Source organism: Lissotriton vulgaris, chromosome 4_1, assembly GCF_964263255.1.
Source record: "Lissotriton vulgaris chromosome 4_1, aLisVul1.2, whole genome shotgun sequence".
Lineage (NCBI taxonomy): Eukaryota > Metazoa > Chordata > Amphibia > Caudata > Salamandridae > Lissotriton > Lissotriton vulgaris.
In genome coordinates, this window is record NC_141691.1 from 2,050,036,159 (window position 1) to 2,050,063,987 (window position 27,829).

At 47.8% G+C, this 27,829-nt stretch overlaps 1 protein-coding gene across 2 annotated transcripts in view; it reads left to right on the forward strand.

Annotated features, from left to right (window-relative positions):
• Window positions 1-27,829, forward strand: part of MROH1 (maestro heat like repeat family member 1) — a 2,204,128-nt gene that overhangs the window by 1,718,091 nt on the left and 458,208 nt on the right. For both annotated transcript variants that reach the window (XM_086966435.1, XM_086966436.1), the window contains exon 31: window positions 14,057-14,209. In XM_086966435.1, coding sequence (XP_086822561.1) covers window positions 14,057-14,209 — 153 coding nt within the window. The remainder of the gene's footprint in view (window positions 1-14,056; window positions 14,210-27,829) is intronic.

A 27,829-nucleotide genomic window follows, 5' to 3' on the forward strand; every position in this document is an offset into this window, starting at 1 on the left:
GGATAAACTGGGATTTATTAACACCTTACCCAGCTCTTTACCTATTTTTAACCCAATGTTAATTCCATGGAAAAGGACATTGCTGACTGGCTATTGTCGGCTAGTGACACACATGCTCCTCTCACCATATGTTCTCGTGCTAGACACTCTGATGCCCACAAATGGTTCTTCAGCGAATTAAAAGATCTAAAACTCAAGCTCCGTCAATCAGAGAGGAAATGGAGGCTTTGCTATTCTAGTGCAGATAGACAGCAGTACCTGCTAGCTTGCAATGGTTATAAAAAAACTGTATTGACCGCTAAAGCGGCCTATTTTTCTGCAAGAATACTGAATGCCCATAATAAATCTAAGGACATTTTTAAGATTGTGAACGACCTGAGTAGTGATGGGAGAATTTTACCTAGCCAGGCTCCCACCCAAGAGCTGTATAACTTTCTAAATAATGTCTTCTTGGACAAAATCGCCATTATCAAGGCGAGTATTCCCCACTGTCAACATGGAACCACTGGATGACATCTCCAGAAACCCATTTTGCCTGAACCACTTTTCAGCCATATGTCCTAATACTTTATTAGATCTCATGACCCGTGTTAAATCCGGGTCTCCCAATGACTGCTGCCCACCTCCTGTCCTTAGGGACACTTTCTACACACTGCCTCACAGTATTCTCCCTTTCCTGAATGAGTCCCTCAGTAAGGATGTGATACCTAGTGCTTTAAAAAATGCTACGGTAGTCCCAGTGTTAAAAAAAACAAGGGCTGACCCCTTGAGCCCCTCCAACTATCGCCATATTTCCCTGCTCCCTTTTTTGGCCAAGATTATAGAGGCCCATGTGGCCAGGTGCCTCTCTAACTTCATCGAACAATCAGAATACTTAGTCTAATCAAGCTGGCTTCCGGCCGGCGCACTCAACGGAGTCAGTAATCCTTGCGGTACTTGATACGTTGAGAGCTATGGCTGACATGGGGGCCCCCCAGGCTCTGGTGCTCCTGGACCTGTCGGCTGCGTTCGACACGGTTGACCATAACATCTTGTTGAACCGTGTCGAACAGGCAGGTATACAAGGACCTGCTTACAACTGGATCAAGTCTTTTCTCATAGGCAGAACTCAAGCAGTACGCCTTGGCGCCTTTACTGCCCCCAAAGTGTCCACTACTTGTGGGCTTCCGAAGGTTTCTTCCCTCTGCCCACTGTTGTTCAATCTTTACCTTAGGCCCCTGATCCTCTCATTAAAAAACAGAAAGGTAACCATCTTTAACTACGCCGATGACCTCCAGCTTGTCTTTCCCCTGGACTCTCCTAATTCCGCTGTGGAATTTAAAACGATTATGCTCCATATCCAGCGTTGGATGGACCTTAACCATCTGAAGCTCAACCCGGGCAAGACGGAACTTGTGTTGCCCGGGAAAAGCGATGTCTGTTGGGGCCCACACTTCTGGCCAAGTGATTAGTCAACCCCTTCCCCCTCTGTGAAAAGTTTAGGAGTCACTATAAATGCAGATCTCTCACTTAGAGGACAAGTGGGTGCAGTGGTCTCCACTAGTCTCTTGCAAATGCGAAAAATCAGGAGGATTGTCCATTTGCTGACCCACTCAGCCCTTGTACAGGTGGTGTTAGCGTTGGTTCTCTCACGCCTTTATTTCTCAAACTCTCTCTATATTGGTCTGCCGCTGTTTCTGCTCAATTGTCTACAAATAGTTCAGAATCAGGCGTCAAGACTAATCTACAAACAGCCGAGATGGCAATCGGCTAGGCCTTGTCTGCTAAAACTTCACTGGCTGCCTGTAGCACAACGGGCAGCGTTTAAGACGGGCTGTCTTGCCTTCAAGGCGCTGCATTGCAAGAGCCCAAAGTTTATCAACTACATGGTCACAAAGCATGTCCCTAGGCGCAATGTACAATCGGCCCACCTGCACCTACTGACCATCCCAGCCATCAAACAAAAACAGCAGGGAGGCTGTAGGTTCTCCTACCTTGCCCCCAAACATTGTAATTCTCTCCCATTGACAACCAGGAGCTGTGACAACCTCTTGGGTTTTAGAACGGCCTTGAAAACATGGTTGTTTGAGCAAGCCTACTAATTGTCTTTACGCAACGATATTACACAGGATCAGCGCCATGAAACCTTTGGTGACCGTGCGCTTTATAAGCTTTTGTTAACATTAACATTACTGAACAGTTCGAGAGTCAAGACCCACGGGAGCACCGAAGTACTCGTGTTACCTCACCCAGGGAAGCAGGGTGCATAGGTGTCTTTTCGTGTCGGGTTTCTGTCGTTTCCTATGGAGAGCTGCAAAGAAGTGCTGTAGGCGACCAGATGAAAAGTGTCCAGATGGATCCAAGAGTGGATCGGAGATCTGAAGAACCTGAAAACAGAGGGGACAGAGTCTGGGTCACTTGCCAGTGACCAGGTAGGCAGTAAGAAGATGCCCACTGATATCTGGTGATTTTCAGGTGCAGGAGATGAAGCTTGACTCTTCAGCCACGAGGACCAGGAGGCGTCGACGACAACCAGGAGCTGGATTTGAACTGTCCCACGTCGGATGTCAAGTGCTGCAGCGTCGATATTCGGATTGGACCCAACAAGCCTTGACAACAGCAACCCACGCAGAATGGAAAGATTGGCTTAGGAGCAGACCAGCAAGCTCTGAGGGACTCACCCTTTGGAGGGGAGTCAGGGCACGTCTGAAGCAACAAGAGAAGCCCAAGAAACAAAAGTTACCTCTGTGGGGACCCACCAGTCGACGGACCAGGGATCACGAAGGGGCCTCGAGCAGAAATGCTAGAAGCGAGCCCACGGAACACTCGTGGAGTGTAGGCTCATAATCTTCTGTGCAGATGGTGCTCAGGGCTTAGACTACGAGTAGCCCAATGCACAACTTCGGGAAAGCTCAGGAAGTAGATGCACTAGCAAATGTGTACAGTGTCCAGGAGTACCGGTCCCACGTCTCTCGTGATGGCTACAGGACTCAGCTCTCCTGAGATCTCATGTCCGCCTCGGAGATTTCTGGAAGTCCGTGTCCTGTGTCGCAGATGCTTCGGGATCCGGCGGGAGCCTTGAAAATGCAGGCCGGCAAGATGCTTCTTTGGTGCCTGTTTGAACAGGGGAGTCACTCCTTGAACCCTTGGGAGATCCTTCAGTCTTCTAGTTTAAATAGAATGTCGAAGTTCCAGGATAAATGTTGCAGAGTTTCGTCCAGGGTAATCCGAGGTCCTAGGGACTTCCTATACTTATACTAAGTATAGGGGATGGACTAGCTCTTAAGGTCCCACCTATGGGAGGGCCTGGGGCGGGGGTGGTTACACCCCCTCCCCAGGTGGTTACCCTTTGTCCAGTTCCACTCCAGAGCGGGGGCTGAGTGCCCCAGCAGCCGGTTTGAACTGAGGTATGCACAGGGACACCTTGTGTGCCCCAGGCACTGTCTGAAAAGCATTCACTGAATGCACCAACCCTGCCCCAATACACTATAGCCTGTCTGGAGAGGAGGTTACACCTCCCTGGACAGGAAACCTATTGTCCAGGAGCTTCATCCAGCAGCAGGAGGTCAGACTCGTGTCTGTGGCAGCAGCATCCATTATGTGATGCTGGGGCTCTGTTAAACTTCTTCCGGTGAGGTAAGTGTGTACATGTCTTCTCCATCTAAATCGGTGGACTTCTACCCCCGCCGCCAGAACTGGTGCGGGGTGGGGGGAAGGGGGGATTCAGGATTCCAAAGTGTTTGACACCAAACACAACATGTTTCCATGCAGTCATTCCAAAGTTAGCCTTTACAGCGAGGTTATAATGCACTTAAGAGTATATTCTGCATCACAGAACACCCTCTCACACAAAACCAAGCACTCTGCCATCAGGATTGATAAGGCCCGCTATAGGAGTGACTTATAGGTTTATATGCGTCTGTGTATATATAGGTATACTATATCTTAGTAAGGGGTGCAAGCACCGCCTTACCCAGGCTGCAGTAGCAGACCTGTGGTGCCATTGTGAAAGGCTTCTCAGGGGTGGCATAATACATGCTTCAGCCCCTGGTAGGCCTCTGGGGTACCTATGCACTTGGTACCATATACTAGGGACTCAAAATGGTAACCCAGTAACTAATCTGGAGTGTACCTAATGTACATGCAATCAATTTAGAGAGGATGCTGCTAGGCTGGGACCCTAGTTAGCTGGGCCCCAGCCAGACTAAAGTCGATAAATCAGTGAAACATAGCAGAAATTTGGGGTAACCACAGTAAGCAGATCCTACTTTCCTACTGTGCTATCTGAACTTATATGAAAGACAAAAATATCGCGGGATTTGCGAAACTCCTGTGGTTTTGAAAATTAGAACCATATTCTAATCTCTTTGGCTGAGGGAGTCTTTCCTCAGGTCTTCCATTGGTGTATCTGGTTGGCCAGCTGCAACATCTCAGCAAAATGTTGATGCAGCCATTCCAGGACTCGGTCCGCATGTCCGAATAATGTTTTTACATGTTTAAGTCATAAAGGGGCAGTGTAGGGGCAGCCTGACTCCAAAGCACTTGTGGTGGTGTACCTGGAGCCCCCCATCCTCCATCAATTTAAAATAAATAAAAAAAATTGCTTCAAACATCTTGAAGTTTGGCCATTGCTCATTGCTTAATTATCAGTCTATTTAAGAAAGCTAATCAATCCCGAATGTTCTAAATGTATTCGAGGCCTATTGTTAGCTCATCGTTGCAGGATTACTTTCTAAAATCTTTGAGTGTAGACATTATTTAATTATCAGTCTACTCATGGAAGCGGAACATTTAAATCACAGTCAAAACCCATTGTAAGCTCTGCTTTTCTAGCAGTAGCTTCAGCAGTCTGTGATTTCTGTAGACAGAAAGCAAAGCATTTTTTATTAGAAAGTTGTTTTCTTAATTATTTATTTATTTATTTAAACTTATAAGGCGCACAGCTACCCGCAATGGGTTTCCCGGCGCCAAGGGATAGACTGGAGACGAAAGAACTACAAAGCTGTAAAGAATGGGCAGCTAGAAAGAGGCTGTTCTGAAAAATGATTGCTGAAAAATGATTGCTGAAAAAGCCAAGTTTTTAATCCCTTGCGAAACCTGACAAGATCAGTTTCCAACTTCAGCCTAACAGGCAAGGCATTCCAAGTTTTAGTGGCCAGATGCAAAAATGAGCGGCCGCCCATCTTCACCAGCCTAAATCTAGGAACGATAAAGTCTCCTTTACCTGCGGATCTGAGGGTATGGCTAGGAGTATAGGCATGAATAAGACTTTGAAGGTACCTGGGGGCAGAGCCCTGTTTTATTTTAAAGATATAACATAGAGCCTTAAATTTTATTCTATTTTTAATTTCTAGCCAATGCAAGTCGCGAAGGGCTGAAGATGTGGATGCTTTTCGAGGAACATTACGTAACAACCGTGCGGCCGCATTTTGAACAACCTGAAGTTTTCTCACAGTTGTCAAATCTGCACAAAGATACAGGACATTCCCGTAGTCCAGGCGAGATGTTATCAAAGCCTGGACCACCGTCCTTTGAGTGGCAGTCGGAAGCATCCACAAAATTTTTTGGAGCCATTTTAGGGTAGCAAAAAAATAGCAGCCACTTTAACAGCCTGTTGTCGCATCGTGAGTTTATCAACAATTAAAAATCCGAGATTGCGAACCTGGGCCACAGGCTTGGGAGTAGGACCCATACTCTCGGGCCAATGTTGGGGGCCCCAGAGATCTTTGTCTTTACTCAGGATTACAATCTCGGTCTTGTCACCATTTAGCCTCAGGAAGTTTGCCTTCATCCAGCTAGCCACCTGTGACAAACCAGTTTAAGAGCCGAGACATTGCTGCCGTTACATAAATACATTTGTTGGCTTTTTACTAAAGATGATCGAAAATTATAGTCTATTATTTCATTTACTGCATCAAAGTAAACATGTTGTATATTAATAATGATATAAAGTATAACTTAAGTACATGTTCAGGTATTGCCATTTCTGATAGATACATCTGCCAGTGGATTCCTCACCTTGTGAATATCCCCCTTGCGTCAGTAACATTCGAAAATTCTTTTCGTAGCTTCGCGCCGACGTGGACTTGGACGTCATAGAGGCACGGCATCGCACGCGACTCCGCTGACGTCACCGACGCCCATAATAGGCCCACGCCGGCGTGATGACATCAGTTCCCTTTTTTCTGCGTCGTCGACGCTAACGGTTTCGGGGAATCTCTGTAGCTTTCTAGTGACTTTGTTGCTATTTCCTTCGTCTTTCTACTTCTTTGTTTCGTGACGATGTCGTCAAGGAAGACTGGCTTCAAGCCCTGCAGGGAATGCGGAAAAATTATGTCCATCATGCTTAAGCTCTGACCATGATGTAGGTGATTGTTCATCTTGTCGAAAGATGAACCCGAAGGCCCTGCAAGAAAGAGAAACCAAGCTCTTGGTGGCGAAGTTGAAGGCTGACAAAGGTAGGAAGTCTTCACGATCTCGTTCGAGAAGGGCGAGGTCGAAGTCAAGATCCAGATCTCGAGAGAGGTCGACCTCGAAGTCTTCTACGGATCATGCTTCAAAATCAAGAAAGAAACATAAGAAGAGGAGACATGAGTCCCGGCGTCACTCGGGAAAGGAGCTGGACTCGAGATCGAAGTCGCCTAAGAAGGTTCGATCGAAGGTGATCCCTCCGCAGGAAGCTTCGAATCAGGAAGGTGAGGCTTCGCCTTCAGAGTCGCAGGTGCAGTCGCCGGCTCCGGCTTCCAATCCGTCTCCGGTGCCGGCTTCCAATCCGTCTCCGGCGCCGTCCCCGGCCCGAGAGGAAGAAGTTGTTCCGGTGGAAGGGGAATCTGTGCCTGTGGAGGAGCCGGATTCGTTCCCACCTCAAGTCCAGCCTGAGGGTATTCAGCCACCTTTTCCTGCCCAAGGCCAAGACCCATCAGCATTTTTGAGCGCTATGTATGGCGTCTTTTCGAGGGCTTGGTACCCCTCTGGAGCACCTTCGGGTCTCATGGGTCCACTGGCCTTCAATTTGGGGGTACCACACTCCTATGCTCCGGCTCCGTTTATGCCGGCCCGACGCCGCCATGGCAATACACGGCCCTGCCGAAGTGTCGCCCGCTCCAAGTCGACCTCGAGTACAACCCACTGGACCATCGGATTCGGTACCGACGTCGGTTCCGGCTCCGTTGGAGTCGATGGTGGATCCAGTGGAGAGGCGTGTTAAGGAGAGGTCCAGGAGGGAGGCACAACGCCTTTTGGAGGAGCAGAGATATATTGACTCTAGTCCTGATGTGGAGGAAGGTGAACTAGAAGAAGACTGCTTTGAAGACCTAGCAGATGCTAGTGGCCTGGATTTTTCCCCGGAATGGGAGTTACCATCAGGTTCTGATGCGCCTTCAAAGGACGTCCAGCCTTATCATGTAGTAAAGAGGAAGGCTGCGGGACTTTTTAATTTGACTTTGCCAACAGTTCAATTTAAGTCTAATCTTCTTACTGAGGTCCTACACTCGCCTAGTTCGGTGGTGGAACCGTTGCTTCCGTTTAATGAGGCTTTAACAGAGCCTATTATGGAGGTGTGGAAAAAGCCTCTAACTGCTCTGGCTGTTTCCAAAAGTGTGGCAGGATGATACAGGGTTGCACCAGAAGACCCTGCCTTTTTAACGGTAAACAGATATAATATCGATTCCAAAATATCGTTTGGACAAAATATCGAGTAAAAAATATAGACTAGCCAAAATATCGACCAGACATAATATAGACTACAAAAATATCGAGTAATATCGATATTAATAGCCAAAATATCGAATCAAAAATATAGACTAGACATAATATCGACTAGATAGAATATAGACAAAAAAAATCGAAAATAAGGTAGTTATTAATAATTTTTAATAATTGTGTAATCTAAATCTGTAGCGGGTTGTGGGTTTATAGGGGAATAGGGGGGGAAGTAATTTAATTATAATTAATTATGTAAATTAATAATAATTGTTAATAATTATTAATTGGTAACTAATTAAAATATATTTGGTAAAAAATAATAATTAATTAATAATAATGAATTTTTAGTAAATTATTTTCTGTAGCGGGTTGTGGGTTTATAGGGGAATAAGGTGGGAAGTAATTTTATTATAATTAATTAATTATGTAAATTAATAATAATTGTTAATTCATTAATAGGTAATTAATTAAAATATAAATGGTAATTAATTATAAATATTTAATTGATAAATAATTAATATTTAGTAAATTATTTTCTGTAGCGGGTTGTAGGTTTATAGGGGGATAGGGTGGGAAGTAATTTAATAATAATTAATTAATTATGTAAATTAATTAAAATTGTTAATTGTTAATTAATTAATAGTCATTATAACCCCTACGCTATCCAGCGCTTTCCCTACTGTTGCACCCACTGGAGTGGGAATAGTAATTTTAACCCCTACGCTATCCAACGCTTTCCCTACTGTTGCACCCACTGGAGTGGGAATAGTAATTTTTACCCCTACGCTATCCAATGCTTTCCCTACTGTTGCACCCACTGGAGTGGGAATAGTAATTTTTACCCCTACGCTATCCAACGCTTTCCCTACTGTTGCACCCATTGGAGTGGGAATAGTAATTTCAACCCCTACGCTATCCAACGCTTTCCCTACTGTTGCACCCACTGGAGTGGGAATAGTAATTTTAACCCTTACGCTATCCAATGTTTTCCCTACTGTTGCACCCACTGGAGTGGGAATTGTAATTTTAACCCCTACGCTATCCAACGCTTTCCCTACTGTTGCACCCACTGGAGTGGGAATAGTAATTTTAACCCTTACGCTATCCAATGTTTTCCCTACTGTTGCACCCACTGGAGTGGGAATAGTAATTTTAACCCCTACGCTATCCAACGCTTTCCCTACTGTTGCACCCACTGGAGTGGGAATAGTAATTTTTACCTCTACGCTATCCAGCGCTTTCCCTACTGTTACACTCACTGGAGTGGGAATAGTAATTTTAATCCCTCCGCTATCCAATGTTTTCCCTACTGTTGCACTCTTTGGAGTGGGAATAGTAATTTTTACCTCTACGCTATCCAGCGTTTTTCTACTGTTGAATTCACTATTGTTGTTACAATAAATTTTAACCATTTTGCTATGCTACGGTAAAAATATTATATATGTTTAGTTAATAATATGTATTTATATATATATATATATATATATATATATATATATATATATATATATATATATATTATTTTTGTTATATATTTTTGTAATTTACATTAATTATTTACTAATATTACATTTATTTAATCATTTTAACTAAGTTTATATTAAATATATTTATTATTATATTAGTTTTAACTTAATTTAAAGACATATAAAAAAACGATATTTTGACAGTCTATATTATTTACAGTCGATATTTTAGAGTCGATATTTTTGTACTTACCTGTATAAAGATAGAAACTCAATATTTTGTCCGTCAATATTTTCTCATCGATATTTTTGTAAGTCGATAATAATGGGCTCGATATTATTTCAGTGATCCCTTTTTAACATCTCATCCTTCTCCTGAGAGCCTGGTCATTCAGGCGGCATGTTCAAAGAAGTCTTTGAGTGCGTTTCCCCAAGTACCTGGGGATAAGGAGGCCAAGAAGCAGGATCAGGTGGCCAAAAAGGCTTTCTCCTCGGCTAGTATGGCATTGAAGTCCACTAATACCACTTGTCTCATGGGGAGATATGTGCACGCACTTATGGATTCATTGGCTCCTAAGATCCCTGATGGAAGTAGGAGTGATTTTGAGGAAGTTTTGTCTGACGCTCAAGCAGCGGCACGCCAAGTAATACAAAGCGGTTTGGACACTGCTGATTCCGTGGCTCGCATCATGGGCACTGCGGTTGCCACGAGAAGGTCGGCTTGGCTAAAATCATCAGACTTTTCCGCAGATGTTCAAGCAGCTTTATTGGATCTGCCATTCGATGGTGTTGGTCTCTTTGGCAAAAACTCCGATACTGCCTTAGAGAGGTTTAAGGACAGTAGAGCTACTGCCAAATCTTTAGGACTCCAGATCAGAGGTTCTTCGGCCAGGAGATTCTGAGGTTTTGGTCGCTCTTCCTTTCGCAATTATCGACAAGGTCAGCAGCAGCAGCAACAACAACAACAGCAGCAGAATCCCTTGTACAGGTCTTACAGGGGAAAGCGAAGAGCTCGTCCTCGTGGACTTCAGGCCTCTTCCTCCTCTACCTCCTCCAACCCCCCAGCCACAGAAAAGCAGCCGTAGATCCGCCATTCAGGATCATGCGGGTCCGGTGGGGGGTCGGCTTACCCTCTTTCTACGGGATTGGGAATCGGTTACATCAGATCTTTGGGTTCTCAATCTCGTAGAAAATGGGTATGCCCTTCCCTTTCGGGAATTTCCTCCCAATTACCCTCCTTGCCAAGGTTATTGCACAGAGGAACATCTGTTGCTTCTATAGGAGGAAGTACAGACTCTATTAAGAAAGGGTGCGATAGAGGTGGTCCCAGAGCAGGTAAGGGGTCAGGGATGCTACTCCCGGTATTTCCTGATTCCCAAGAAGGATGGCAGACTTCGTCCAATCCTGGATCTCAGGATCCTGAGTCTCTATCTAAAACAAGAGAAATTCAAGATGCTCACCCTTGCTCAGGTTCTTCAAGCGCTGCTGGAAGAAGACTGGATGGTGTCGCTCGACTTGCAGGACGCGTATTTTCACATCCCAATCCTGAAGTCGCACAGGAAGTATCTCAGTTTTACGGTGGGGTCGCAACACTATCAGTTTGCGGTCCTGCCTTTTGGAATTGCTACTGCACCTCAAGTCTTTACCAAGGTGATGGCGGTGGTGGCAGCACATCTCAGAAGGTCAGGGATTCAGTATTCCCCTATTTGGACGACTGGCTGTTCAAAGCAAAGTCGTCAGAGAGAGAGCTCCAACATCTGCAAGAGACAACTCAGTTGTTGTACAGTTTGGGTTTTTCGATAAATGTACCCAAGTCTCACCTGGTGCCCTCCCAGCGCATCCTGTTCATAGGTGCTGTACTGGACACAACTTAATGTCGTGCATTCCCTCCTCCTCAAAGGATTTGCAACATTCAGGAAATGATTCCTTTATTTTACAATGGAGCGGTCGTTCCAGTCTTGAAGGTCCTTCGCCTGCTCGGTCTGATGGCTTCATGCATTCGGTTGGTCAACCATGCACGCTGGCACATGAGGACACTCCAGTGGTGCCTCCGCAGGCAGTGGTATCAGCACAACGGAGATCTCAGGGAGTCAGTGAGGATCTCCAGAGAAGCTGCAGCGGATTTGACCTGGTGGGGCGTGGAAGGCAACCTGTCTCAGGGGAAGCCTTTTCATCTGCCTCCTCTGGTGGCCACAGTAATAACGGATGCATCCACTCTAGGGTGGGGTGCTCATCTGGAGGACCTGGAGGTCAAGGGTCTTTGGTCTCCAGAGGAAAGGTTGCTTCATATCAACCTTCTGAAATTGCGGGCGATACGTTTGGCGCTCAAGGCCTTCCTCCCTTCCCTTCGCGGTCGGTCAGTCCAAGTCCTGACGGACAACACGACCGCGATGTGGTATATCAAGAAGCAGGGAGGAGGAGTGGGGTCGCAGTGTCTCAGCAGGGAGGCTCTGCGACTTTGGTCCTGGGTTCAGGACCATCAGATTTGTCTGATGGCAAATCATCTGGCCGGGGTTCTGACGTTCGTGCGGACGTTCTCAGTCTGCAGTTCTCGGCCGACCACGAGTGGAGGCTCCATCCAGAGGTAGTTTGCGACATCTTTCAGATGTGGGGAACTCCTCGGGTGGTCAGAGCTGGAACAGGAAAACCTGCTCTAGTGAACTCCTTGGGTGGACCTGTTTGCCACTCTCGTGAATGCTCACTGCCCGTCTTTTTGCAGTCTCCTGTATCCAATGCAAGGAGCCTTGGGGAACACGTTTCAGTTGAGTTGGGGAAGACCGCTCCTTTACGCATTTCCTCCCATACCTTTGATTCCTCGGGTTCTGAGGAAGATTCGCCAAGACCGGGCCCAAGTCATATTGGTCGCCCCGGATTGGCCAAGAAGGGTGTGGTACACAGATCTTCTCCACCTCTTCTCTCACCTGCCGCTCCGTCTCCCTCACAGGGCAGACCTCCTCTCTCAGATGGAGGGGCAAGTTCTACACCCCCACCTCCAGACATTACACCTTCATGCCTGGAGATTGAACGGGGCAACCTGAACTCCTTTTCTCTCCCACACGATGTGGTGGATGTCATTCTTTCAGCTAGATGTGACTCCACTAAGTCCATTTATTCATACAAATGGTCTAGATTTGTCACCTGGTGTGGAGAGAAATCTGTAGACCCTTTGAAAGCCCACTTATCTGATATTCTTCAGTCTGCTCTCTCTTTGGCGCAGCAAGGGCTTGCTGTTGCCACAGTCAAGGGTTATCTCTCGGCTTTGTCGGCGTTTCTATGTTTGCCGGACCAGCCGTCTCTTTTCAAATCTCCTGTAGTTTTAAGATTTTTGAAGGGTCTCACTAATAAATTCCTTCCTACTCCCTTTATTGTGCCTCAATGGGACTTAAATCTTGTCTTAACATACTTGATGAGTGCTCCCTTTGAGCCCTCACACAAGTGTCCTATGAGGCTTTTGACTTTTAAGACAGTCTTCCTGGTTGCAATTACCTCGGCAAGGAGGGTAAGTGAGCTTCAAGCTCTTAGTTCCAAGCCCCCATTCTTGACCATTCATGCTGAACGAATGGTTCTTAGGACCAGGGCTGCTTTTCTCCCTAAGGTGGTGACTCCCTTCCACCTTGGACAATCCATTACCCTCCCTACCTTTTATCCTCCACCACACCCTTCCAAGGAGGAGGAGAGGTTACATCATCTGGACCCTAGGAGGGCGGTGAGCTTTTACCTGGACAGAACTAAAGACTGTCGAGTGGATGACCAGCTCTTCATTGGGTTTGCTGGCTGCAAATAAGGAAGAGCGGTTCATAAAAGAACTCTTTCAAGATGGATCATCCTCTGTATAAAGATCTGCTACTCTTTGGCTGGTAAGGAACCTCCAGAGGGTATAAAGGCTCATTCTACAAGAGCTAAGTCGTCAACCTCAGCTTTGTCTAGAGGTGTTCCTGTAGAGGATATTTGTAGGGCCGCAACTTGGTCCTCCCTCCACACTTTTGCGAAGCATTACTGCTTGGACACTGAGATGAGGAGGGACGGCCTCTTTGCGCGCTCTGTCCTCCAGGATTTTCTTGTTTAGGAGAGTGGACACCCTCCTCCGGGAGTGGGGACTGCTGTGGGAATCTATTCGCAAGGTGAGGAATCCACTGGCAGATGTATCTATCAGAAGAACAAGTTACTTACCTTCGGTAATGCTTTTTCTGGTAGATACAGTATCTGCCTGTGGATTCCTCACTGACCCACCCGCCTCCCCGTTGTCCACTCTTCTATACCAGGGTTTCTGTGCTGTATTTGTTTTATGTTCAAGGAAAATGTGTTATTTCAAATGTGTTCTTACATTTGCTTCACACTGTGTGTGTTACCTTGACTATCGTGTACTGTGTATATTATGTATATATCTACTGTCATTGGTCCGTCCGTGTGCCTCGAAGGCACGGAAAAAAGGGTGTAACTGATGTAATCACGCCTGCGTTGGCCTATTATGGGCGTCAGTGACTTCAGCGGAGTCGCGTGCGATGCCGTGCCTCTATGACATCCAAGTCCACGTCGGCGCGAAGCTACGAAAAGAATTTCCGAATATTGCTGACGCAAGGGGGATATTCACAAGGTGAGGAATCCGCAGGCAGATACTGTATCTACCAGAAAAAGCGTTACCGAAGGTAAGTAACTTGTTCTTCAGGATTCTGGTGAAATTTATAAAGCACTTTTTTTTTTTACTTTATGGTTTATGATGTCACCCATACTTTTCGATTGTAATACAGGACCTTTGTATGTGGCTATCCATTATGTATTTGTGTATATATAAATATAATTCCCATGATGAATCACTTGAATTATAAATAACATTTCAATATGACCTTTTTCATGTATGACCGCTTTAGATTGTTCCTTTCTCTCATCTGCAATCTTTTCTTTTGCAGATCATTGGGAAGCGCCTCCCTCCAGAGCAGCTTACCAACCTGTTATTCATAACCTTCGAGGGATTATCTGACCCTGATAGTAACTGCTCGCGAGCAGCCACAGTCATGATCAACTCACTGCTGAAGGATCGTGGAACTGTCCTGTTAGAAAAGGTGCGTTCCATACTGTCTCCTACTGCTGAAGTGTGTAAGAAGTCCTGACCACCACCCACAAGCAATCCCATCTTTTATCCCTCCTACAAACACACAAACGTTGACTCTTCTGATGGATCCTTTTTTCTCTGAAGATTGTTTAACCTTAAATTACCCAACCACAAACCTGAGACCCTAAAATGGTTAAGTAGTAATATGTTCAATGAGCAGCCTCTTTAGCTGTAGAGAGGCTCAGTGTTTTATCATGTCAGAGTCACTTGAGTGACTGGTGCTTCTGTGCCTTAATTGGAGACCACTGACAGGGCAATATTGTTTCTTCCCAAGTCTTTTTCCCAACATTTGCCCTTCCATGTCATGCCATGACACACTTACTGCACCTCAGGATGTTAAAAAAAAATTCTCCTGGCTACTTGATCTCTGAAAAGCTGCATTTATTAATAATGTCCCTTGTTACAAAGTTCCTACTGTATCTACAGAAGAATTTAAGTAAAACTTTTCGGGTGCCCTAAAAATTATTTTGATGTGTTGCTTGATCCTTAGGCCCGTACCCTTGCTAGTTTGCGAGGCAAGAAGGATCTCCTTTCTTGCAAAATAATTGACCAGGCTTTGTTTGAGTTGCAAGCATATCCTGTGTCCGGCATCTCAAAAAGCACCTTCATTACTTGAGTACACACTCCTCATATCAAACACACAAAAGGTAATTGTCTAACCACTGGCAATCGCTTTGGGTAGCATTCCGACCCATTGATATTTTGTTAAGGCCCGGCCTTGTGCAAATCATTGTTGACCCTGCTGCAATAGGAACAGAACAAACCAAACTACTAGGCCAGGTCCTCTCTGAACTGGAACACAAGCAAGGCAAGATTGGTTTGTCTCAATGGGCTCGAATACAACTATAAGCAATTGTCAATGTTTAGACTTATGGCAAGCATTCCTCCTATCACCTTTTGTGTGTTCACTGTCCTGTTAGCCTGGAGCCTATCAAACAGAAATCTTCCTGTTATCGTGGGATCGTCTGAATAACATAGGAAGAAACTAACTGAACCGCTCATAATTCACATAAGGGAAGTAGAGCAAAAGGCGGCAATACATTACAATTGAACCCCCAATGCCTAAAAAAAACCAGATAAGAGTAGCCGTCTGTCTGCTCTAGGGGTAGACGGAGCACCATCACAACTTCATGTGCACTTTGTATTTTATAATGTGTTATTTTAATAAATGTTTATAGCACATCGGTGTGAGAAGTTGGCCCGATATGCAACGTTCGCTATTCTAGCGACCGCTATGTATCGTTCCAACGACCCTTATGGTGTTTGGTTGTAAGTCAACCTATAGACCAGCTATCCTAGTAGCGTGGATACGAGCAGTCTAAGGCTAAAGACTCGAGAGGGCGCGTTAAGCCAGCTGTTTACCACACATGTACCCCTTGAACACCAAGTGAAAGGACACCACACAAGTGTTATGAAAATAAACAGGATATTTATTAAGAATCACAACAGCCCTGTACTCTTTATGAGGACAGGGTACTAAGCACAAACCAAATCTCTTAGGAAAATACTTCAAGTGCACAATTAAAACAAGTGTCCGAGGACACGGAAAGTTTAAGGTCTCGGGCGGACCCGATAAGGCAAGTCGGAAGCGAGGGACTCGGGACCCTAGAGTAAAGAGGCTATGCAGGCACCGAAATGCCGAGTTACCTAGCCACGAGGGCTGCGGCTGCACAAGTCTTACAGGCGTCGGGGTCTTCGCTGACGAGCCAGGAGCCGGAAGAAGAGGAGTTGCTGGCCGGCGACCAGTGATGAATAGTTCGTAGAGATCCAAGCCTGGATCGGAGATTGGTGATACCTGAAAGCAGAGGGGACCAAGTTCGTACTACTAGCCAGTAGTCAGAGGGTACCAGGAAGGCACCAGTTGGCCGTCACCTCGACCAGGTGAGTGGGCGACGCTAGGCTCTGCAGTCTCACGGACCAGGAGGCGTTGTCGGCGACCACGGTGGAGGTGCGAGCTGTCCCACGAAGGATGATGCTGTCGGCGTCGCTGGGCCCAGGATGGGGCAACAAGCCTTGGCAAATCTCAGGGCCACGTGGTGGGCCTAAGATGGCGTCTTGAGTGGACCAGGAGGGTCCGGGGTGCTTCTCGCAAGGATGGAAGCAAGGGCCAGTCTGGAGCAACCAGACCAGCAGTGATGATTCTCGGATGTCGTCACAGAAGGGCACAAGCCAGCGGCTAGTGACCAGACAACGTGCTGAGCAGCGAGCAGAAGGGCCCCACGCAGATCGTGGAGATGCTGGGAGACTGCACTTCGGTGCTGGAGCGGCTCAGGGTCGGGGCTTCTCGGACCCCAGAGCACTCACCAGGAAATTGCTTCGATGGTCGTGCTGGTTTAAGAGCGTGCAGGTTCTGATGATGGCCGGTCCCTCGAGGTCTCGTCGCACCCACAGATCACAGCTGAGCTGATGACGTGGGTAGAGGTCAGAGGTGCCAGGGAAGCCGGTTCTCGTCGAGCTGGGCCGTCGGATCCTTGAGGAAGGACTTGCAGCAAACCGCAGAGTTCTTAGATGGTGCCCGCTGATGCAGGGTGACTACTCCTTAGTCACAAGGGAGAAATCTTGAGAAGAGTCTCGAATGTCCTTTCGTAGAAAGTAGTTCTTGATTCAAAGATCTAATTTGGAAGGGTCCCCGCTCCGACCTTTATTCTAAAGAAAGGGGTGGGTACATGACTAGGTCCTGCCCTAAGGGTGGGACCAGGAAGGGGGGTAGTTACACCCCTCTCCCCTGCCGGACTTTCCCCAGGCCAGGGCTGGCGCCCCTGGAACTGGTTCTGACCGGCAGATGCGTAGTGAGCACCGGGGTGCCACTCCGCAGTCACCTTCTCGCCAAAGCCCTACCTACCCAGAATACACAAACCCTGTCTGGGACGGTGCGAACACCGCCCTCGACAGGAAACCCTTTGTCCAAGCGCTCCTCGCTGGAAGGACTCCCAGCAGCAGGAGGTCAGACTCGTGTCTGTGGTGGCAGCATCCATTTTGTGGAGCTGAGGCTTTAGTTAACTTTAACCGGGGTTCACAGTTACGTACATGTCGTGTCCCTCTAGAAGGGCGGAATGCTAACCTCGTCGCCAGGGTTGGTGAGAGGGCAGCATCCCGATTCGTATGACACCTTACTCGACATGTCTTGATAACGCGACACCGAAGTTACCGATATGGTACGCGTTATCATGGAACAGCCATTGGGTCTTGATTCCGCAAGCTGCAACCGGGCTCGGCTCGGGCCAGAGCACAGTTCACACGAGCCCACGCACTCTGCCTTCAGGATTGTCAAGGCCTGCCATAGGAGTGACTGATAGGAACTCGGGTGTCCATTGTATGGTTAGATATAGAGCTACTATACCTAAAGCAAAGGGTGATTACACGACTTCGCCCCAGCTGTCATGCAGCCAGTTGTGTCAAATTTAGGAGGCCAGCCAGGGGTGGCATAATACATGCTGCAGCCCCTGGCGGCCCTGGGTACACCTATGCCCTGAGTTACAGGGTCTGATAAGGTGGCCCAGTACCAATTGGAAATGCACCTAGGGTACATGGAATCCATTTTAAAGAGAGAGCAGTAGGCCTGGGGTCCTGATTGGCAGGGTCCCAGGTCGACTATGTCCAAAACCAGCTAAAACACAGGGCAAAAAGTTGGGGGCAACCATAGTCAGGATGTACCTTCCTACACAACCCCCCCCCCCCCAAACGAAAGGAGATAAGGCTATCCTTGTCCAGGTAAGCCTCTATTACCTAAGTGGCCATATAAGGAAGGACCAGCTCTGGCTTGGTTTCCCCCTGTGTCATGGTCCACTAGGCAACCCCTCACCCTAAGGGTATCGGAGGGTCTCCACCATAGGGAATCTCTGTCTCTGGTGTGTCTTGGGAAAGAACAAGGCTGATGCTGGGATGGAGTACTGAAGTGAGGCTCCTCTACCTTTGGGCTCAACTTCCTCCAATCACCATTCATCATGTGTGCCTTTCTTCCTTTAGCTGAGATGCACTGAGCTCTCAGGGTCAGCCTCTGGCTACCTAAAGCTGGAGGCTGAGTCCCTCTGTTTGGCTTACTGGAGGGACAGGTCAGGTCTGGGGTTTTTAGGCCCCATGTTTGGCTGTGCCCAACAGTGTCCAGCTGTGGGAGTTCCCTAACTACTTTTAAGGGGGATCCCTCAGGAGTCTGTTCTATTTTCACTTGGCTAGATTTACCAGCTTCAGTGATCCTAATCTGCTGATTAAGGGGTTCTTTTGGACAGGGGGCCCTTTTGGGTCCACCACTGGCCTCCCTGTCCTCTTCAGCCCTGGGCTGACCGAGGCAGGGTAGAGAGGTGCAGGTTACCTGCTCCAGACTGTGTCCCACCTGGGAAGGGTCCACTGCCATCAGGGGCTCTGCCAGGCTAGGCCTGACTACCTCTGGGGCAGTTCCTTCAACAGGGGTAGAGTCAGCTCCCTGAGGAGGCTGGCTCTCACCTAGTGTCTGGGAGGGGGAAGACTTTTCTTCCTCCTCAATGCTCTCTGTTTGAGTGGAGTGATCCATTGTTTCAGGCTTCACAACCTCACTATCGGTCTGAGTAGAGGCTGAGACCATTGCAACCTTGCCAACCTTTTCAGGAGGGCACTCAGTCTGTGTTTGGGCTGTGACTGTCACAGCCCTCCTATCCTGCTCTGGAAAGTCTGTCTGAGCCTGGGCAGTGGCTACCACTGCCCCTCCAACCTTTTCAGGGAGGAATGGTGCTTGGACTGGGGCTGTAGCTATTACTGCCCCACTAACCTGTCTGGATAGGCCTATCATTCTGGAATGAGTTTCTTGCTCCACCTCAGCCCATGCTGAGAGTTCCAGGTCATTCCCCAGTAAGCAATCTACAGGTAGGTTATCTGTCACTGCCACTCTCATGGGCCCTGTGACATTACCCCAGCTGAGCATGACTACTGCCATGGGATGCCTTCTCTTCATTCCATGAATGTCTGTCACCTGATAAGTAAAACCAGGGGTCAGTTGAGCAGAGGGGACCAGATGGTCACTCACCATGGTGAGGCTGGCCCCTGTGTCTCTGAATGCCTCAACTTTCTGACCATTCAATAAAACTTCTTGTCTATACTTTCCCAGAATGTGGGGTCCAGTAGTGAAGTTGGCAAACCCCATGCCAGTCTCACAGACAAGAGTGTGGTCAGGGAACCTGGCTAGGCCATAGTCCTCCTGATTTCCCAAAGTAATGCCCACCACATTCTTGGGGGCACTCCCACCACCTGGGGGATTACCACTAGTGGTAACAGGAGGTTTAGGAGTATTACCTGGTGGTATGTTTTCCTTATTGCTATTTTTAGGGCACTTGGCATCACTTTTGTAATGGCCCACCTGTTTACAGGTATGGCAATAAGGTTTCTTCTGTTCTGAAGGAGTGTTCTGGGACCCACCACCCTTGTTGGAGTTTTGGGGCCCTTGGGAAGTCTTCTCTGTGGATTTATCCCCACCCTTCTCTTGAGGCTTGGTTGATTCCTTTTTCTGGTCACCACCCTGGTTTTTAGGCCTAACCCTGGTTCTGACCCATCTGTCTGCCCTCTTACCCAATTCCTGTGGAGAGGTCAACTCAGAGTCTACCAGGTGCTGATGTAATAGCTGGTTCTGACAATTATTTAAGATTTGCTCCCTCATAATTAGATTATACAATCCTTTAAAATCAGTAACCTTACTACCCAGTAGCCAGCCTTCAAAAGCCTTAGTGGCACAATCGACAAAATCAGACCAATCTTGAGACTGCGTTTTCTGGGTATCCCTGAACAGCACCCTGTACTGCTCAGTGGTTAGGCCGAACCCTTCAACGAGTGTATTTTTCAAGACTTGGTAATCGTTAGCATCCTCCACCCTTGTGGTGAGGAGCTTGTCTCTTCCTTTTCCTTCATAGGAGAGCCACAAGATAGCTGCCCACTGACTCTGGGGAACGCCCTGCACAGTGCAGGCCCTCTCCAAAGCAGTAATCCATTTGTGGATGTCGTCCCCTTGTTTAAAGGGGGGCACTATCTTCCCAAGGTGTTTCGTATCGAAACTATTTTCCCTATTACTAGGTACATTGCTGCCACCAGTGGGGACTACCCCACTTAACTGTTGCTCTCTAGCAAAGGCAAGCCTTTCTTTGGCCAGGGCAAGTTCTTCCCTTTCGATCCTCAGATTAGCTGCCCTTTCCTTAGCTTCGTACACTCTCCTCTGAGGGGACGTCATCCCTCGTTGAGAAGAGTTGTGAGAGCCATTGGTTTGAAGGGATCTGCCAGAGCCTCTTGACAGAGATCTGGCTCGTCCATTCCCAATGTTAAGCTGACCTGACAGTAGCGCCGGGGGTCCCCCAGTACCACTATCATGTTTGCTTAAGTTGGACCGTGTTAGTCTGACGACTTCTACCTGTCCCTTTTCTGCCTCATCCCCAGAGGGATCCTCATCCTCATCATCCTCCGCATCTTCGTTCTCAGTTGCGAGGTGGATGAGGTCAGGATCGTCTCTGGTTCCCTCGAGGGGAGGCATGTCTCCTTCTGGATTAGAAGGGCTAAGAAGCTTCTCAGCCTTTCTGGCATCATAAGTCTCTAGGAGACCAATCAGAAAGGAGGTGGTGGGGTTAGCCCCTTGCTTAATCTTCCTAGAGGTACATACTTGTCGTAACTCATGGAAGTTAAGCACAGTATATCTTGACGGGATGACCTGTGGAGGGTCAACTGACACAAGGGGAGACTCAGAGTTTCCTCCTTTGTCCGACATACTGTTTCTAGTGTGGTGTAAGTGATGCACCTACCTACACTATGTGTTTACCTACTTTTCCCTTGCTAAGAGTTGCAGCCAAGGTGTGCTAAGCCTTGAGGAGCTGCAACAGCTGGTTCAGTAGAACTCAGAGTATTCTAAGCTTTAGTTATATGTACTAACAGTACTTGTGCGATCTTTCAACAAGATATTCTTAGGATACGTGTGGTAAAACAACAGCAAGCTCAAATCCCAACCGCTGCTCACCAATGTGAGAAGTTGGCCCGATATGCAACGTTCGCTATTCTAGCGACCGCTATGTATCGTTCCAACGACCCTTATGGTGTTTGGTTGTAAGTCAACCTATAGACCAGCTATCCTAGTAGCGTGGATACGAGCAGTCTAAGGCTAAAGACTCGAGAGGGCGCGTTAAGCCAGCTGTTTACCACACATGTACCCCTTGAACACCAAGTGAAAGGACACCACACAAGTGTTATGAAAATAAACAGGATATTTATTAAGAATCACAACAGCCCTGTACTCTTTATGAGGACAGGGTACTAAGCACAAACCAAATCTCTTAGGAAAATACTTCAAGTGCACAATTAAAACAAGTGTCCGAGGACACGGAAAGTTTAAGGTCTCGGGCGGACCCGATAAGGCAAGTCGGAAGCGAGGGACTCGGGACCCTAGAGTAAAGAGGCTATGCAGGCACCGAAATGCCGAGTTACCTAGCCACGAGGGCTGCGGCTGCACAAGTCTTACAGGCGTCGGGGTCTTCGCTGACGAGCCAGGAGCCGGAAGAAGAGGAGTTGCTGGCCGGCGACCAGTGATGAATAGTTCGTAGAGATCCAAGCCTGGATCGGAGATTGGTGATACCTGAAAGCAGAGGGGACCAAGTTCGTACTACTAGCCAGTAGTCAGAGGGTACCAGGAAGGCACCAGTTGGCCGTCACCTCGACCAGGTGAGTGGGCGACGCTAGGCTCTGCAGTCTCACGGACCAGGAGGCGTTGTCGGCGACCACGGTGGAGGTGCGAGCTGTCCCACGAAGGATGATGCTGTCGGCGTCGCTGGGCCCAGGATGGGGCAACAAGCCTTGGCAAATCTCAGGGCCACGTGGTGGGCCTAAGATGGCGTCTTGAGTGGACCAGGAGGGTCCGGGGTGCTTCTCGCAAGGATGGAAGCAAGGGCCAGTCTGGAGCAACCAGACCAGCAGTGATGATTCTCGGATGTCGTCACAGAAGGGCACAAGCCAGCGGCTAGTGACCAGACAACGTGCTGAGCAGCGAGCAGAAGGGCCCCACGCAGATCGTGAAGATGCTGGGAGACTGCACTTCGGTGCTGGAGCGGCTCAGGGTCGGGGCTTCTCGGACCCCAGAGCACTCACCAGGGAATTGCTTCGATGGTCGTGCTGGTTTAAGAGCGTGCAGGTTCTGATGATGGCCGGTCCCTCGAGGTCTCGTCGCACCCACAGATCACAGCTGAGCTGATGACGTGGGTAGAGGTCAGAGGTGCCAGGGAAGCCGGTTCTCGTCGAGCTGGGCCGTCGGATCCTTGAGGAAGGACTTGCAGCAAACCGCAGAGTTCTTAGATGGTGCCCGCTGATGCAGGGTGACTACTCCTTAGTCACAAGGGAGAAATCTTGAGAAGAGTCTCAAATGTCCTTTCGTAGAAAGTAGTTCTTGATTCAAAGATGATCTAATTTGGAAGGGTCCCTGCTCCGACCTTTATCCTAAAGAAAGGGGTGGGTACATGACTAGGTCCTGCCCTAAGGGTGGGACCAGGAAGGGGGGTAGTTACACCCCTCTCCCCTGCTGGACTTTCCCCAGGCCAGGGCTGGCGCCCCTGGAACTGGTTCTGACCGGCAGATGCGTAGTGAGCACCGGGGTGCCACTCCGCAGTCACCTTCTCGCCAAAGCCCTACCTACCCAGAATACACAAACCCTGTCTGGGACGGTGCGAACACCGCCCTCGACAGGAAACCCTTTGTCCAAGCGCTCCTCGCTGGAAGGACTCCCAGCAGCAGGAGGTCAGACTCGTGTCTGTGGTGGCAGCATCCATTTTGTGGAGCTGAGGCTTTAGTTAACTTTAACCGGGGTTCACAGTTACGTACATGTCGTGTCCCTCTAGAAGGGCGGAATGCTAACCTCGTCGCCAGGGTTGGTGAGAGGGCAGCATCCCGATTCGTATGACACCTTACTCGACATGTCTTGATAACGCGACACCGAAGTTACCGATATGGTACGCGTTATCATGGAACAGCCATTGGGTCTTGATTCCGCAAGCTGCAACCGGGCTCGGCTCGGGCCAGAGCACAGTTCACACGAGCCCACGCACTCTGCCTTCAGGATTGTCAAGGCCTGCATAGGAGTGACTGATAGGAACTCGGGTGTCCATTGTATGGTTAGATATAGAGCTACTATACCTAAAGCAAAGGGTGATTACACGACTTCGCCCCAGCTGTCATGCAGCCAGTTGTGTCAAATTTAGGAGGCCAGCCAGGGGTGGCATAATACATGCTGCAGCCCCTGGCGGCCCTGGGTACACCTATGCCCTGAGTTACAGGGTCTGATAAGGTGGCCCAGTACCAATTGGAAATGCACCTAGGGTACATGGAATCCATTTTAAAGAGAGAGCAGTAGGCCTGGGGTCCTGATTGGCAGGGTCCCAGGTCGACTATGTCCAAAACCAGCTAAAACACAGGGCAAAAAGTTGGGGGCAACCATAGTCAGGATGTACCTTCCTACAATCAGTCACTGGGATGTTGCTGTACAGATCACAGAAACCCAAAATCAAATCGATAAATGTTATTTAAAATGCGTGAAAAATAGAGTAAACATTTATAAAATGAGAATAAGTAAATAAATCATGCGAAGCAAAAACAACAAAAAAGATACTAACCGTGTAAAATGAGAATAGATTAGGAAGAATCAGTACAGAAAAAAACCCTGAATATGTAATTGAGAACAGGTCAAGTAAGAGAAGGCCTACTGGAAATGTTGAGCTTTCAAGAAGGACAATATGTGGTGATTTTGACAAATGGCGCATGGAATCAAGTTCCAAAGCCCTGGAGAAAATGTATACAAAATCCTATTGGCAAACATTGTGAACATTGAGTTAAAGTTCATTGTTGAAATGTTGGAAGGCTTTGAAATTATTAATGCATAGACATTATATTGCCCAGATTCAACTGCCATTGAAAGAGCCTAGTATAGTCTGGGACGTCAGTAGTTTTAGGCAGATGAGAGTTTCAAAGAGCTGTGTATTAATGAATGTAGAGATATCAAGTCCTCTGTAAGGGAGGCAGCTTCTAAGATGTAGGTCATCCACCAAAAACTGCAGCCTTATGTTTAATTACATAAGAAAGATAAGCTAGTTTAAAGGACGATAATTGCCAAATTCCAACAAAGGATCTCTGAATAAATGAAACACAATTACTATAAATATACACTTATTCAAGCATCACCGCACCCTTGCTTGCTTGGCTAAAGCTGCAATCTCTTGGCACAATTTTCAGGAGTAATATCAGAGTACGGGTCTCTTCTTAAATTCTTTATCTGTGCCTACATCTGGCAGATCGCTTGCTAGCTCAAGGTCTAGGGCAGGCTGATGACCTCTGAGATTACAATACAATGAATCCTTCTGAAAATCCGCTGTACATGGAATTAGCAATGCTTAGGGACTGATAACTTTGGATTTTTTTTGTCAGAATTTTGGTTCTTCTAAGATTGCTTTTATTTCCCCAGTGATTCACCTCTGTGTTCCTCACACTTGTGATCAAACAAGTACAAGTCTTTCCTCTCCCGTTCATTAAATTGACCTGTACAGTTCCTACCACCTAGCATAGGCAGCCTATGTGTTTGCATGTTGCTTCTTTTCTTACCTGGGCAACGAGTAAATAGTATCTTGGTTTCCATCTGAAGGTATTATGAACAACATCATGATAAACATAATTTCTGTTTGAGACTTCAAACTGCAGATTACTCACCTTAGAATATTCTTCAGATGTCCGACTGGTTCAGGCCCTGGGGTGTCTGGATGCAGAGATGCTGATTGGGATGGTAGCCTCGAGGGCTACACCGTAAAAGTCAATGGGGTCCCTGAAAACAAAGTCTGCAAGGAGGGACTTGGGGGCAAGTTTGGGTGAACCCAAAGAGGGTTCAGGTTGTGAGAACCCCTAGGTCAGAGGATACAGTCAGGATTCACGAGCCCGGACTATGGAGCTGGCTGGCCACTGGAGGTCGAGGCTCTCACGGTTGTCTGTCACCTTTAGAGGAGGGAAAAACAAGACATCGGGCCGCTCTGGTCATGTGTCGCACCAGTCCTGATGTCCTGTGATGTTCAGGAGCAGTTCCAAGGCAGTTATTTTTCAGGCTAGGTCATGAATAAGCCTTGGCATCTCGTAACTTAGCAGAGACTGGTCTGACCTCCTATAGCCACAAAAACCTCCTCCTGATGTGTTGCACTCTCTTGGGCCCAAGGGCCAACAAGGTGAACTGGGCATTCAGTCGGTGCCTGCACATGCAGGGGAGTGGCTCCTCCACTTCAAGAGAGATGATAGCTGGGGACGCGTAAACAACCAGGGAAAGCTTACCAACGACCGTGAGGGGAGGGGAACGGTCCAACAACCTCCGCACTTGAGTGTTCCCGGTGGCAGAGGGTACACTTCAGCTCTTCGCCGTGAGGGGAACGGCTTGCAGGAGATACCGGGGACCACATCTGCCAGAACTACCTCCGGCGCCCACAGACAGCATCACAGCTCAGCGCCGCCGCCAGCCCTCATTAGTGCACCGTGCCTCCCGCAGCGTGGGACGCGCGCGGACGGACGCCGGGCTAAGCCCGGGCAAAGGGCGGGCCGTCTGTGGCCGTCAGAGGCCGGGCTGGGTCACCCATCTAACCTCGCCAATGGGTAAGCGAAAACAACCGAGTAATGGGGAGCAGGAGGGCAAAAAAGCAATGGTGCCTAGAAAGTCAGAATCTATAATCTCATATCTGACTCTTGATTAGTAAATACACAGTAGCCATGGAGGGGTCCCTTTATATGGGTTTCATGGACCTTTCCTCGGCCTTTGATCTGGTTAATCGGGCTAAACTTTGGTCAATTTTATTGGATATTGGAATTGACCCGCCTCTGGTCTATTTTTTAGACAGGAGGGTAGATGCGCGAGTCACTTTAGTTCTAAGAGGGGTGTTAGGCAAGGATGCATTCTGGCCCCCCTCCTTTTTACTCTATATATTAACGCCTTGGAGAAGTTCTTGGGGGGGGCATCCCCGGATGTTCCACGAATAGGAGAGTCAGTTATCCCGGGCCTCCTTTACGCGGACGACGCGGTTTTATTGGCACGTACTGGCATTGGTCTTCAGAGGGTGTTGGATTCCTTTGGGGACTTCATGGAGATGTTGGACTTGAAAGTGAACACTAAGAAATCACACGTCATGGTAGTGGGGAAACACCGCAAGAATCTTAAGATAAAATCCTTTTTCTGTAAGGTAGTTGAGTTAGCAAGGGTGTGAGAAGTTGGCCTGATATGCAGTGCTCACTATTCTAGTGATCACTATGTATCAGTCCAAACGACCCTTATGGTGGAATTGGCGAGGGGTTAGTATTCCAATTCGTATGACACCTTACTCGACATGTTTTGATAAAGCAATACCAAAGATAGCATTTAACCGCGAGGATTATAATGCACTTAAGAGTATATGGTATGCGTTATCATGGAACAGCTATTAGGACTTGGTTCCGCAAGCTGCAAACGGGCTCAGCTCATGCCAGAGCACCATTTCACACGATTCCAAGCACTCTGCCTTCAGGATTGTCAAGGCCTGCCATAGGAGTGACTGATAGGAATCTGTGTGTCCATTTTTAGGGTTAGATATAGGTATACTATATCTAAAGTAAAGGGTGAGTACACCACCTTGCCCCAGCTGTCGTGCAGCCAGTTGTGTCAGATTTAGATGGCCATCCAGGGGTGGCATAATACATGCTTCAGCCCCTGGTAGGCCCTGGGTACACCTATGCCCGGAGTTACAGGGTCTGATAAGGTGGCCCAGTACCAATTGGAAATGTACCTAAGGTACAGGTAATCCATTTTAGAGAGAGAGCAGTAGGCCTGGTGTCCTGATTGGCAGGGCCCCAGGTCAACTAAGTCAGAAAACCAGCAAAACACCAGGCAAAAAGTTGGGGGCAACCATAGTCCGGTATCCACCTTCCTACAAAGGGCGCCAGTTTTCACTTATCTAGGGGTTCTCTTCGATGTAAGAGGGACCTGCGGTCCACAACAGAATCTTAAAAGTAATGCTTTAGCCAGGTCTACATCAGCACTTATGGGGTTTGCCAAGCGACTGGGGGCGAGACCTATTGAGGCCCTTCTGAAAATTTACAAATCTAAATGCCTGGCTATAGCTACATATGGTTCCTCCATATGGGGCTACAAAGCGCACGAGAAGATTCAAGTTGCGGAAAATACGTTTTTAAGAGCTCTTCTTGCTGTGCCCCAGTCCACTCCAACCTTTTCAGTACACACAGAACTAGGGTTAGGATACGTTACGGACCAGTTGTAAGTTGCTCCATTGATCTGCTGGGTTAAGACTTGGTTAAATCAAGAAATTACCCTGAATCATCAGATCCTAGGCGAATGCACATCCATGGACAAAGTTGACAGGGTTCCCTGGCTTGTGTACATAAAATCCATGTTTACAAGATCAGGGCGGCCTGAGATCTATACTTTACCGGAGTGCATTAGAAGGGAGGACCTAAGCTGGACGAGAACTAGCTTTTTAAACATGCTTACTATGGAACGTGAGGAGCAGGAGCTTAAGAAATCGTACGTAAAAGCTAATTACGTGCTACTAACTACTCCCTCACTTGAGCCATA